This window comes from Triturus cristatus, chromosome 1_2 (assembly GCF_964204655.1).
Source record: "Triturus cristatus chromosome 1_2, aTriCri1.1, whole genome shotgun sequence".
NCBI lineage: Eukaryota > Metazoa > Chordata > Amphibia > Caudata > Salamandridae > Triturus > Triturus cristatus.
Window position 1 is genome coordinate 1,079,406,362 of NC_140580.1, and position 13,732 is coordinate 1,079,420,093.

Sequence of the window (13,732 nt, forward strand, 5' to 3'; positions counted from 1 at the left end):
TCCTTACTAAAGACCTGTTGGGGACACTGGTACTAATCTTATATTTAATCTGACATCTGACTCAGCTGACTCCTCGCCAGTTAAAAACAAAAGAGAAGTCTTCATGACCTCTTCATATGGAAAATGTATTCTGCATCAGATATTAACTCTTGCTTATCAAACGGGTAAGGATGTATTGATAGGCGCAAGTCACTTTTCTATGCTCCATACCCAAATGTTCAAAGCTAGAGTGACTATTACCCAAGTTTTTAGACTGTTCAAGAGAGACTAAAAACCATGGAGGCGAGTACTGTAGCTTGCCAAAACCTTTGCGCCCCTAAGATTAATCTGCTTAAAGACACTGATACAGCCACAATGAGTAAGAGCTTGTTGAGGAGAGTGTGAAATGGCCCTCCTGATGAGGACCATTTTAAAACAACAGCCCCAGTGTGCATTTGGTTCTATTCCCCCGTTTCCATATTTGAGCCCCTTTTATTGGGAGTAAAGTGTTTTCTCTCCAATTACCACCAGAAGCTACACTTTTTGTTCTTGTGCTCATAGGAGTGCAACTGTTATGCCTATCCAGGAATGAAGATTGGGGCAAACTACACAAGATAGTGCACTAGCTGAATGGGAGACTTGGTGACTTGAGCCCCTGGCATAATGAATTTCTAATGCCTTGAGGGTGCCATGAATTGGGAATGTTCCAAAGAGAGTGCCAATCACTATGTGGTTATAACCTTTAGGCGAGCCAAAGTGTTTGGTTCCTTTTTTGAGGCTGCTTAATTCTCCTCTTGCATCTCACAGTATGATTGAGTCAGCCCCCCTGGAGTTCTTTTATAACCGCAAGACTCTCCAACCACCGGTGTTTTCAAGCCAAGCTAGGCGTGCTACTCCCACCCGTTATGATGTGCCTGCTGCTAATAAATATGCTCCTCTGGCCAAACAATATGCTATGATTGGCTTAGTGACATGTCACCTAATGGGCTCTTACTTTGAACAGAGACTTTTAAAGGGCCTTTGAATATGATTTAATTCATGGCTTTTATCATTTTAGTCCAGTCCATAGTTGAGGAATGTATTTCTACTACTCCAACTGTTTTGGGGGAAGATCCAGTGGTATTTTATTTAATGAGTTTTATATAGCGCTGGCTAGACCCGTGGGTATCAGAGCGCTTTACATTAGGTTTCACATTATTACACAGCTATAACAGTTATAGGTTACATCAATTATACAAAACACATTAAAGGAGCATAGAGGAAGGAAAAATAGGGCGGGAAGGGTGTAGGGGGAAGGAGGGAGATAATGGCAGGAGAGACGTAGGAAAGTCTGTCCAATGACCGGCTGGGTAGGTGACGGCCGTGGAGGGGGTCCACAGTTCATCACCCCTATAGCTATCGAGGTAGCTCCACCATCAGTCGAGGGCAGGATCGCAGAATAAATGTCCTGATGGGTGAGCAGGATGGAGGTTCTGATCAATGTCGGATGAGGGTTATGATAAGGGTCTGGTAAGACGACAAAAAAATATTGCGGAGAGGGGTAAGGGGTAGGGTAAAGGGGGAGGTGGCAGAAAAACGGCAGGCGAGACGAAGGAAGGTCTGCCCAATGACCGGCTGGGTATGTGACGGCTGGGCCAGTCTAGAAGATGTGCAGCTCCTGCTGTGAGATGACTCTGGCCAGGCTTGGCGATGCCCCTGGAGTTTCGGGCTGGCCGGTATGGTTTCTTACAATGCGGCCATTTCGCCCTGAAAGCACCTGTTCTCATCGGATTTCAGTGGTTGAGCTGGGTCGGGCCTGGTAGCTACCTGGATGGGAGACCTCCTGGGACTGCAGGCTTTTATATTTGCCTGGCGCTGGTCTGATGGAGGGCGTCTGGGCTGGGCTGGCTGGTGGGGGCAGATGGTGTGTGCTGGTGTCTGCCTGCCCCAGGGGCGAGTATCGCATAGCTATTTTTCTTTTTCCGGTCCTGCTTCTGCCTATGGCCATATCACCCTATTGCTACTGTTCTGCTTTCAGTCGTTATACACGTTTGCCCCCAACCAAACCATCCTGTTAGCATCCGATCTCGTCTGTTCTCCGACATTGAGCGGGGTTGAGCCTGGTTGGTACCTGGATCTGAGGAAGCCTGAGAATGCCAGGTGCTCTCGGCTTTTCATGTTTCCCACTGGACAGTTTTCGTTCATGGCTCTCTTGCTCTTCTGTTTATCTGTTGCGTTTCTTGTAGCTTGCATCCACTTCTTGGGTTCTGTTCTCACCTGGGGGGTGGGGTGCAGGGATGGGTGTGGGTTGGTGTTGTGCCTCCTCTGGCTGCGTGGCCCTTGGTACTGGGGTTCGCTGGTGCGCTCTGCCTCGGGCTGGTCTCCCGCAGCTGTCCGTGGTCAGCTGATGGCTGGGGGGGGGGCTGCGCTGGTGGTGCCCCTGGTTGCAGGTGTTGGTGTTTGCCTGTTGTGTGTTGCGCTTGGGCTAGCTGGTGGGGGTGAGTGCCGTATTGCAGTATCCTTCTCCCCTCTTTCATTCCTTTCCGGGTGCCTTGGCAGTTTTTGGGAGTCCTCCAGCTGCTTGTCTCTTTGCCGCCAGTGGGTGCTGGGTGTTGTGGTTCTTCGCATCCGCGGCTCCTTTGTTTCTCCCCTGTTGTTTCTACCTGGCTGGTGGGGGTGTGGCACCAGGTGTGGTCTGGTGTCTGCCTGCCCTGGGTTGTGTTCCGCATTGTGGCTTTTCCGTGTTTCTCTCCTGCTTGGCAGCCTGGCTGTTTCCAGTCTGTGTCTTTTCTCTGGCATGGCTTTTCCACTGGCCAGTCGCTTTGCAGGGGCTGTGCCTGGTTTGCCTGGTTGCCACTGGCCCAGTTGTGGGGTGCCGGCGGTGTTGCCTTGGTCCGATCGCTTTCCCCTTGGGACTTGTCATTTGGGCTTGGTCCTTTTGGGTTCCTGTGTGCCTTCCTGCTTTTATTTTTCTGGCCAGTGCATTCTGGTTCAGGAGCTGGTTTTGTGCCTGTGGGGTCTTTCTGGGTCTTTTGGTGGCTCTGCTGTTGTTGGGTCTGCTAAGGTCTGGTTCCTGCCCTGTCCCTCTTCAGGTTCCTTCCCCCTCTGTGGGCTGTGCACCTTGGGGTTCTCCTGGCTCGTTCCTCCTGGGGTTGTGGTGTTGCCACAAGTCTTCAGGCAAGGCTGTGGGGCCTTGGCTTTGCCTTGGCCTCTGTCTGAATTGGCCACACTTCCCTTTAGTTTGGCCCCTCATTTGCCTCTGCAAGAATGGTTGGCCCCTTGGTGGTCGATGGTCATGTGCCTGGTGTTGAAGGGGTCTGGGACAGGCCTTCTTGCCCTTTTCTCTGGCCTCTCCTCTGCGCCTGCCTTCCTCGGGGGCGGGCTTGGCCATGGCGTTGGCGTGCCGGGTGGGCTGTTTGGCGTCCTCCCTGTCTTCCTGACACATTGGGTTTCCTGCATGGCCTGGATGTGGCTGGTTCCTGTGCCTTGCTCTGTGCCCTCGGTGTTTGGGGGTTTCCGGTTGTGGCGGTTGGCCCTGTGCTGTTCCTTCCGGGACTGTGGGAGCGCCATGTTGGTGGCCTAGTTTATTTCTGGCATGTCTGTTGATCAGTCTGCTGGTTTCTTGGGTGCCTGTGGGGACATCCGCGGGTGTGGGCAGTGGTACGCCCGGTTTGTCTCTCCCATTATGCCCTTCTGCAGCTGGTTTTGCGACTCGCTTGGGGAGATTCCTTGGTGTTGTCCTTTCTCTTCTGGACTGGTTGGTTGTCTGTTGGTTCAGTTGGGGGGGGGGGGGGCGGGGTTCCTCCCTTCCATGTTCTTCTGTGACCTATGGCTTGGTCTTCCCCGGTCCTGGGTTTTTTGCCTGTGGTCAATCCCAGAATTTGTGGTTGTGGGTGTCGCCCTTGGTTTGGGTTGTTTGAGGCGGCGTCTTCCCCCGTTGGTAATGTTTGGTCTTTGGGTTCTCCTAGTCTTGGTGGCCTTGAAGTTTTCTGCCTCTTCCCGCTCTTGGTGCTGTACCCTGGTCTAGTTCGGGGTTGGCTGGGGTTCACCCCTTGCTCTTCCATGGGAGGGGTTTTGTTGTTGGCCTCGTTTTGGTGAGGGGGGGTGGTCTGGGCTTCTGGCCTCCCGCCTTTGTTGGGTGGGGTGCCAGGTTTGTGTCCCAGTGTTCCCTGCGTTCTGGGTGGTTGTCCCGGTCCTGGGCTGTTGACCTGTCCCGTGCCTTGGATCCTTCCTCTGGTCTGGATGGTTTTGGCTGTTTTCCGGTGTCTACACTGGTGATTGGTGCCAGACATTGCTGCCCTGGGGTTTGGTCCTCCTCTGAGGGCTTTCTGTGGTGGTGTCCTGTGGCTCTCTGATAGCCCGGTCTGTTGGGTTGTGGGGGCTTGCTCTTTGTTGCTGCTCCCTCCCTTCCTGGTTTGCTCTGTGTTGGCCTGCCCTTAGTTGGTCTTCTGGGTCAGTGTCTTGGCTCTTTTGGCAGGCCCCGACCTCTTTTGTCTGGGCTGGTCTGCTGGCGGCCTCCCCCGGTGTGTTGGGGTTGGTCCGGTGGTTGATCACATCGACCCTTTGTGTCCTGCTTTGGACAGGGGCTGTTGGGTCTCTTTTGCTTCCCCTCAGCTTTCTGGTGGGGTCGTTTTTTTTCAGCGGTATAGGTGTGAGTTGTCTGCCCCTTAGGTGGCGGCTTCGTGGTTTGGCTCCTTGTTCTGTTCTTCTTGGTCGTCTCCTGCTTGTTTTGGGGGGGGCATTGCAGGTTGTGTTCTCTTGCCTGTGTTTTTTTCATTTGGGATGCTGCTTTCGGTGTGGTGTCATTGGGAGTTCGGAAGGTCGGATTTTTGGTATGCTCCACTTAGTAAGGAATAGGACGAGGACTGGAGGGACCGGGGGGGGTAATACCCTATTACTTACTGGTAATATTCATTACTCCCGGTCCTGGTGTCGTCTTCCCATTCCTTACGCCCATCCCTCCCGGACAGCCTTCCTGTTGTTGGCTTGGTAGTTCAGGCGGCATTCTGGGTAGGTACTGCTTATGTACTCCCAGTGGGAGGGGGTGGGGTTAGGTGTCCCAGCAATCTCCTGTTCTTTTTTTCTATCGTGGAAATGGTAATCTCCATTTAGTAAGGAATGTGACAAAGACAATGGGACCAGGAGTAATGAAGATTACGGGTAATAGGGCATTCTTTTGCACAGACCTGATAGATGGGAAGAGGAAATCATTCGTTTGAATCTACAGTTTTATTTCCATGCTGAGCTAGTTACAAGTGTATCTTTTGGTAAGCAAATACACCAAAGCTAAGGCAGAAAACCTTTGCCTGACTTTCATAGACCTCGGCTCAGTTTTCGACCAGGTCAACTAGTCAAACTCTGGGCATCATGAATGAAATATTGCAGGATTTTTAAGACAACTGTATTCGAACGTCACTGCCAGAGTGAGATATGGCTCTAATGGGGAGACTATGCAGCCTTTAAAGTTAGAAAGGGCAGTGCGACAGAGCTGTGTGCTCCTTCGCTTTCAAGTCACACTATATATTCATGGGTTAGAAAAGTATCCGCTAGAGCCAGGCACTGAACTTTCTCCGTTATGATTCTGTCGGATAGCAGAATTATAGTACGCTGATGCTAACAGTGTTAACCAGGACACCCGTCGCCCTACAGAAATAGATCGATTTGTTGACTGTCTTCATGGTGGGGCTGGACCAGATAATTAATGAGAACAAAATCCAATTTATGGTATATGATCCTAAGCAAGTTAAGTCAAGACAATATACAATCAATACCTCATGGATTGGGACAACTTCTTTTCCATATTTAGAGTTTTGTTTTTTTAGATCAGAGCTGGCAGCCTTTAGGAATTACTAAGACTGTGGAATTTGCCATGAGTGTTGAATTTCTTTTAGATTCTCTGCAAAGTTGGGGGACAAACAATTAAAAGAAAAGGTCACTGTAAATGTGTCCCAATAGCCACCTATGGCGATGGTCTTTGGGGGTTTTATTGAGCAACTAGGCGTACAAAAACTGAGAATGTAAGTCTTAAAAAATCTTGCCAGTCCCTCCTAGTATCTAGACAGTTATGTGTCCTGCTGGATTAGGCCTAGATTAGATATCGGACTTTATAAAATAAATCCCTTGTTGCTCTGGATTGCGACATGTCGAAATCTTGTAAGGCTTCGTTCAAAGCCCATTTTCTTAGCGTATGCCATAGAAAAGAGTGCACTGAATCATACGGAAAGGTCCTATTTTCCTGCAATGACAACTTTACTGTTGGAACCCTACTTAATTTGGGTAACTAACTCACAGCACATGTAATTTCTAACAAGCTTCAGGCTCAGTATTGCAAAAGTCTTAGTTGGCAACCACATGTAAAGTTCTTACAAGCATTTTTTCATAATGTCCTTGTTACTCCTGATGGACACAGTCTAGAAAGCCCTTTTTGAAACCCATCCTGTATTCTGCTAAGAAAAGACAGTGTGCTCCTGCTCTTTTACACATGTAATTGCTTTAATTAGTGTATACCTGCTGCTGGGATGTAACAAAATACAAGAAATCAGGCGCATCCTGTAAAAGGGGGTGGGGGGGGGGGGGAATTTGAAACTGTATTGATTGATCTGCAGCGAATATTTTATGGACTTTCTCACAATTTGAATTATCATCTGAAAATATGCTCTTTGGGGTTTGTTAATATCAGCAAGGTGGTTAACATTTTTAAAGTGTAATCTTTGTTTTGTGAATTTATTATACTTATTTAGTGTTTTTTTTTATTTTACTTTTATGGTTATGGTAACCGAATAAAGTATTTTGTCTGACGGATTGAATTGACACATGCAACTCAAGAAGGGGAACACCCTGAATAGAGAAGACGCAATATTCATAAAAGATTGTGGAAAAACATCAAACGAATATGCTGCAGTACAAACAAACCACCCTCCCCCCATTATTAGTTAATAGGCAGAACAAAAAAATTGTTATTGGCATCAGCTCATACATGATTCAACTTGATTACCACAGGGAAGTGACCTCAACTTTGTCACCCGGTCCAATGCCTTGACTTTTCAATCTCACAAGCAGAGCACCTTTATTACACAATCAGTACTAGACCCCAGCAATTTTTATAAAGCAGACATTTTGGAATGTCTCAAGTGCTGGCACTGAAATAGAATGCTAAATTGCAGCAGCCAATTTCTGGCTTTACAGGTCACTATGGAAACATGGCATGACCCTACCATGTACAAATCTTTCAGTGTTTCCACAGTAATCCATCAAATTTATGTCTACAGCAGATAATTATATCCCAGAACATACACTACTATTCAACCAGTTCTACACTGTCACTGTGATATGCACCTTTTGGGAGAAACTTTGTCTCAATCCGGTGGTTATTAATTTTGCCTTTTCATTACATTCATTCATGGTTTTTCATTACATTTGCAGTAAATTACATTAATTTGTATTGCCAGTTTATATTTCATATATTTAGTTCTTCATTGGGTACCATTTTTGTCAAAGCAGAAGGAGACATCCATAACTCATTACTTGTTAGGCCCTCTGTGCTTACTTTTCAACCCCCCATATAGCCCCTCCCCCTCCAACCACATTGGTCTTTTGATTAGTCTGTTTACTCCTTCTTCCGAGCCTCGTCCAGCCTAGTGCCACACAGTTCCGCAGCAAAATTGATACATTTCATATTTGTTTACAGACGGTCTGGCTGGACTCATTAGTTCTATGATGCTCATAGGGCCGATCGGAGAATTGGGAAGTGTGAAGAGACAAGTGACACACAGTAAATATAGAAAGCAAGTCAGAACGAATATATGTAGTCCCAAGCAAATGCTGGGTGACCCCTGAAGTTAGAATAAAATGTATCACCTCTTCAGTCATTCAAGGTTGGACCTCAAATCCTTTTTAGCATGTTAACAGCCAGCTTCAAACTGATCAAACTACTGGTAGTGGTGGAACTATACACGTGAAGTACAATGCCATGGGAGTGTCGTGCCCAAAATAAACCACTCCAATATTCTAAATACACTGATGTGTTATCCACTAAACTAATAACTGAACAAGTGAGAGTGACACAATATTGGAAAAGGTCTCCCCAATAACTTCCTTTGACTTACTATTAGCTTAGGTACATTTGGCCAGATAAATATATTCCATGAGTAGGTCCTACAATTATTTGTGGAAAAAAGCTTCGGGGATCTGGAGCATCATTTCCATACCCAGATTAAGTACACTACTATTAATCCTATCTTCCGGGCCTCATTCAAAACTCAAGGCCAAATGTGGAAAGACAGGTTAGTTAAAAAATATTTGCACTGGGTTTTCCATGAGTTTGCACTTAATATGACACAGCACAGGCATTAACTGTTGTAGCGCTTATTTTGGGGACATTTGGTGTTTTTACTGCTCTCCATCACACGCCTGTCCCTGGAGATAAAACAGGTTGCTAAATTTAGTGTGAGAGCACAACTAATGGTTAATTATACCCATTAATAAACAAGCTGAAAAAAATAAATAGTTTTGCCTGTTTTTGAACATGCACAGCACTTAAATGTAGCAGTCTTTGTGAACAACATGTTGCATCCTCAATTGCTCCCTAGTTGTCACTTTTGAAATATATTTATGGGGTAGTAAAAAATGCTGTTTTTTTTTTAATTCTCTTTGTTTTGATTAGAAATAGTGATCTTATGACAAACCGGCTTTCATTCAATTATCAATTGCGAAATTGTCTAACAAAACAGTGACTAGCAAATTACTTAACATAAAAATTGAAAAAGAATATGTTGCAGATATTTTTTCAGCACGATGCTGCTTTACTTATGTTTCATGTTCATATGAACAATACCGACCCTAAGCTGTCCTACAACTGTTTAAAAGACATAACCAGGTTAGCAGCAACTAAAATGTACACTCTTACGTTGGGGTACTTACTGAAAAAGCAAGTTTTTCCAGAAAATGGGAAATGCCACTTGCATATTTTGCTTCATGTCTTGACCCCGAATTTATGAGAACTGATGGAAAGAAAACAATATGTGATAATAAATAAAAAAAAATTCAAAGAGAGAAAATGAGTGACCGTATACGTCTTCCTATTCCAAACTAGATGTGGTAATCGTTAATTATTACAATACGGAGTCACAGTTTGCTGTAAATACATCCAAATGATTAACTATGTTTTGGAGATAAACAATTATGTGATACGATGACAGCTTAAAATTAAACAGTAGTGCATTACTTGCTGACAGTATTGCAATTTTGTAGTCTTATAACAAAGACGTCCTACTACAGTGAATGCTGCATTTACTTAAGCCATATTCAGGCAGTGGACAAGGCCAAGGTTTTTCTTAATCACGTTTTTTTATACTTCAGTAACTAAAACCATGAATTTGTGCACAACGGAAAGCCGGTTTGTTGCCCACTTTTTTGCACATATATTTTGCTCAGGTGAGGCTAACTCTGCAAACCATAGCTTGCAAACCGCCATGAAATTCATAACTTGCAGACCAAATGCAATGCTCATCACCTCACAATATTTACACCACTAAGAGGACCTGAAAGTACAACGCAATTAATTAACACTATATACCAAGAAAGAAACCCTACTGTATCCATTGTTGTAGGATTACAAATGTTAATGGTAAAGGGAAGATGTGTCAAGTTCTAAGTGAAATTATTTGGGTCACATATGAAGTCTTTGTCAGATAGTGGAAGAGGTCATGACTATTGTACTTGGTGTGCGAGTTATGGTTTGCACTTTATAACACTTACTTACCATCCTTCTTTTCTCTTGCCTCCACAGACCAAATAAAAAAAATATATATTTTATCACATTCTATTTCAACACCTCAACATTTCAATATTCTAATCTCTTCTACCCCATCCACGGCAAAAACCTTGATATCAGGAAGTTGCTGTTCCTACCAGGATGCGAAAATAGCAATTTTACTTTATGGGACACAACTGTTATTTTAGTAGGCCAGTGCAGTGTGGCCTATTGCTCTACAATGTATTTTTTTCTTGATTTTGATCTTAACTTAGTTTCATTTTTGCATACTTTAACAATATATCCCACCTTTATTTTGAAAATGTGCATTATATGTAGTAACCGAAACTTAGAGTAAACATTTAGGCCCCAATTAGTTTAAGAGTAAACTACGATCCCTGTACAAACCAGTTTGTCGACAGATGATAATTTAGAGTGGTTATAGCTGCACATCACAGTTTTCCCTGACAGATTTCGTCACGCAAACCTTAGTGAAATGCATCCGGGACACATGCCTCGGAAACAGACAAAACCTTCAGATTTCATGCAATAAATAAGCAATCTGCATGCTATGCTTCATCGCAAATTGGAGAATTAGAAATACAAGCAATTTACTGTATCTGATAAAGATCCTCCCCATGAGGTATAAATATTTACCCACTCAGCATCAGGCGCTTAGATAGTGCAAACACAACTAGAAGTCATGGAGCTTTTCAACCACTGGAAATACACTAACATTGTAGGAAAGAGGGTTTAGTTAAAAAATTGCATGAAGAACCCCGTATGGTGGGTACACAATACAACTGTGGTCGAGGGTGTAGTAGAGATCATACATTATATTAGAAGGCTAAAGAGTTGTGAGGTGTGGAATTAACAATTCAAATCATTTTTAGCTGATACTTACTTCCCACTGTACAAAACTGTCCAAATTTATTCTGTGAGGCAACACGCAGCCCATTCTCCAGAGTTGTAACTTTGGTTTCAAATTTTTCTTGCCCATCAACCGTTGCAAAAATGGGTTTCGGTATACCCGGAAGTGGAGAGGAGAGAGGGATGTTGGCATTGCAGGTTCCGTGGCTGTACTGTCTGAACCCGGACAGTCCGAACCTGCAAGATTAGTGTGCATTAAGATTTGGAAATCTTGCATAGAGCACTCTCGATAGTGAATAGCCTTTTAATCCTAGGCAACAGAGGGAAAGAAGCACTTAAGACTGATAGTTCTAAAGGGCAGCACGAAATAGTAAACAGGGTAAGCAACACTGATTATGGATAGGATAAGCAGGTGAGGGTCTATAACAAAAACGTAGCCGTCTCTCTCTCACACACACACACAACACTGATATTTGCCAATTTTCTCAAATGTGATTTCAATATACGAGAGACTGTAAATATCAATTAATGTTTTGAGGCAGTCGTGTTGATGCAAGGTTATGCAGACACAATCTTAAATGAAAATATGGAGTCCACAGGGAATGAATGCCAGAGTTTGAAGTGAGTGGCTATTAATGGATACCAAGTTTACTGCTATATAGTTCTACTGCTTTTTACAATCCTATTCAAAGCTCTGTTACTTTTTTTCAGTTAAAGCATACATCTTCAGAGCACGCAAGACCACTCGAGATTCTGAAGAAAAGTTCACTTTTGCTCCTAAGTAGCTGTGAGACATCCAAATGTACATTTGGTATGGCCAACTCAAAGCATCTTCTGTTGGAGCATAAATATGATATTGATCAACTTAATCCCGGCCCTCTGATATGCCTCCGTACAACTTGTCCATAGATTGTCATTTTTGATTTGTGTATTTGGATCATTAGAGAAGTAATTTGCATTAGGTTGACATTGCTGATCCGAGCCAAATTTATCTGGAGGACGTTTTTAAAAATGGCGGGTGTGTTGCAGTGATGATGTAATATTTCAGGAACCATGAGAGCTATACACTTAATTTTGGAGTCAAAACATATGTTTTGAGGTCAAGTAGTCTTATAGAGACAGAAAACAACTCCTCAGAGCAACCTTTCTGCCATTTTCTAAAATGACAGCTATACTGGAGGAAGAGGAGACATATACAGAAACAAAACAAATAATTGTTTTTAATCATTTTATGTATACACCAAACAATGTTTATGATCTGTATATGAAAAAAAATAATGTTGATCACTCCTGTTTTGGACTAATTTTCATAGTTCACTTTATTTATTTTTGTCAATCCGTTGTGCTATTTTCAGGATGTTGATCATTTGAGAAGAGTATATCGACCGGGACACCTTTTTGAAGCACTGGTTTTACAAGTACATATTCGTGCAAGTTCTGCGAGTAGAGGCTTTTGAAATTTTGTAGGTTTTAGAACCCCATCAATATATTCCCAACCAAATTCACAAGGATCTTTCTCTACATATGAATGATTCAAAACATTTACACATCTTCTGATCAAGTAGAACGCTCTTTTAGATTTAAATCTTTTTATTTATTTGAAGGACATAACAAGATGCATTAAGCCATACATAGCCCCATTTGTGGGCTGAAGGCATTTGCAGTGCTATATAGTGCATCAGAAGAACGCTCTTTTAAATGTGTCAACAGACTAGGATGTCTGTGGAAGGTCACAGTGGGACTGATCTCTTGAACTCACTGTACCAAAAATCGTCAAATGTGTGACAGTCAGAACTAGTTTTCCACAAACCCACTAGGTATTTGTCTATGTCTTCAAAGTCACATTCTTCTGTCTAAGCAAATACTTTTAGAAACTTCACAAGTTCAGCAGTTAAAGCTCCAAGTCTTGTTCCAATTTTGTTCATGGTGTCATCGTCCATAAAAATATATGCCTTGAACACTGGGTATCCCTAGGTCAAGTTTCTTGTACAGAACATGAAGCGGAATTAAGTCTTTTCTCGTCTTTTCCATAACATATCCATAACTCTGACAATCCTTCACTTATGAACCTTGCAACAAATCTAAGTGGCACAATAATAACATCTGTGTCATTTGACACTACCACGACTCGATTGGAACCATTTCAAACACCCCACTCAACATGTGGCACAACATGAAGATCAGCTTCCTCCAATTTTCTGTAAAGTTCTTGAACAATAGGGCCTGTACCTTTTGAATCTCTCTCTGCAGGCACCAACTTCTCATTGACAACCATTCCACTTGCAATAGTTGGAAATTCAGTGTTCACGGAAGCATCAGCAATGTTTTGGCAAATTAACATCTCCAAGTTCATCTTGTTCGATGTTGAGTTCCAGAATTTATCAAGTTGCCCAGGTACAGGTGTCGAATTTTTGATGTAGGCACGGTCAATTGTCCCACTTGCAGACATTCGTCGGATCCTCTCACATTCTTCGACAGAGAGTTCAAGATAAGTGTCAAAGACAATGTGCAGTTCTTGCAAGGTGCACACTGACTATATCTGCAGAACAGTCTGAATGACCTCTCCAAAGTTTTGAATGAATGAATGAAATCTTAACCATTCGCAATTGTGACATATAGTCCACAACAACAAGAGTTTTCAATGAGGACACCTTTTTTTAAAATCGAAATTTCTCAGGTGAAATGTTTTTGGGAGCTCTTGCCAGATTTTATGCTTCACTGGTTTGGTTGCATCTCCATCAAATAATGCATTTATTTGAAGATCATGCAATAGAATGTTCTTGATAACTTCACTTCTTTTGCAACATCCATCTCTCTATGTGCTTGCAAAAGTAGTTTTTCTGTAACCGGTTTTGTAGTGGCTGGTTGGATGAAACTCTCACTATGGTAATTAAGGCGTGGAAGTTTAGCTTTAGTGATTATGTCAAACAGCTTTTTCTCTTTCAATACACATCCCTCCTGCTTCAGTTCGGCATATAGTTTTGATCCATTTTCCAGGACATCTAGTACACATGTCTCTATATAGTTACCCGCATATTTCTTGGTCGCCAAATTGTGAAGTCACACAGGTTCAGTCTTTTCAAAGAGGTTTCCTTGCAACTGCATGAAATGAAGAAGGCTGCCATCATGTTTATTAAACTGTTCTCCTCCTTC

The 13,732-nt window shown here is 43.4% G+C and overlaps 1 protein-coding gene across 1 annotated transcript in view; it reads right to left on the minus strand.

The window, feature by feature from the left end:
* The window catches only part of PMPCA (peptidase, mitochondrial processing subunit alpha), a 69,403-nt gene that overhangs the window by 40,891 nt on the left and 14,780 nt on the right, over positions 1–13,732 (minus strand). Inside the window, exons 2-3 of the mRNA XM_085613102.1 lie at positions 10,614–10,816; positions 8,878–8,957 (exon numbers count right to left, since the gene is read on the minus strand). Coding sequence (XP_085469228.1) covers positions 8,878–8,957; positions 10,614–10,816 — 283 coding nt within the window. The remainder of the gene's footprint in view (positions 1–8,877; positions 8,958–10,613; positions 10,817–13,732) is intronic.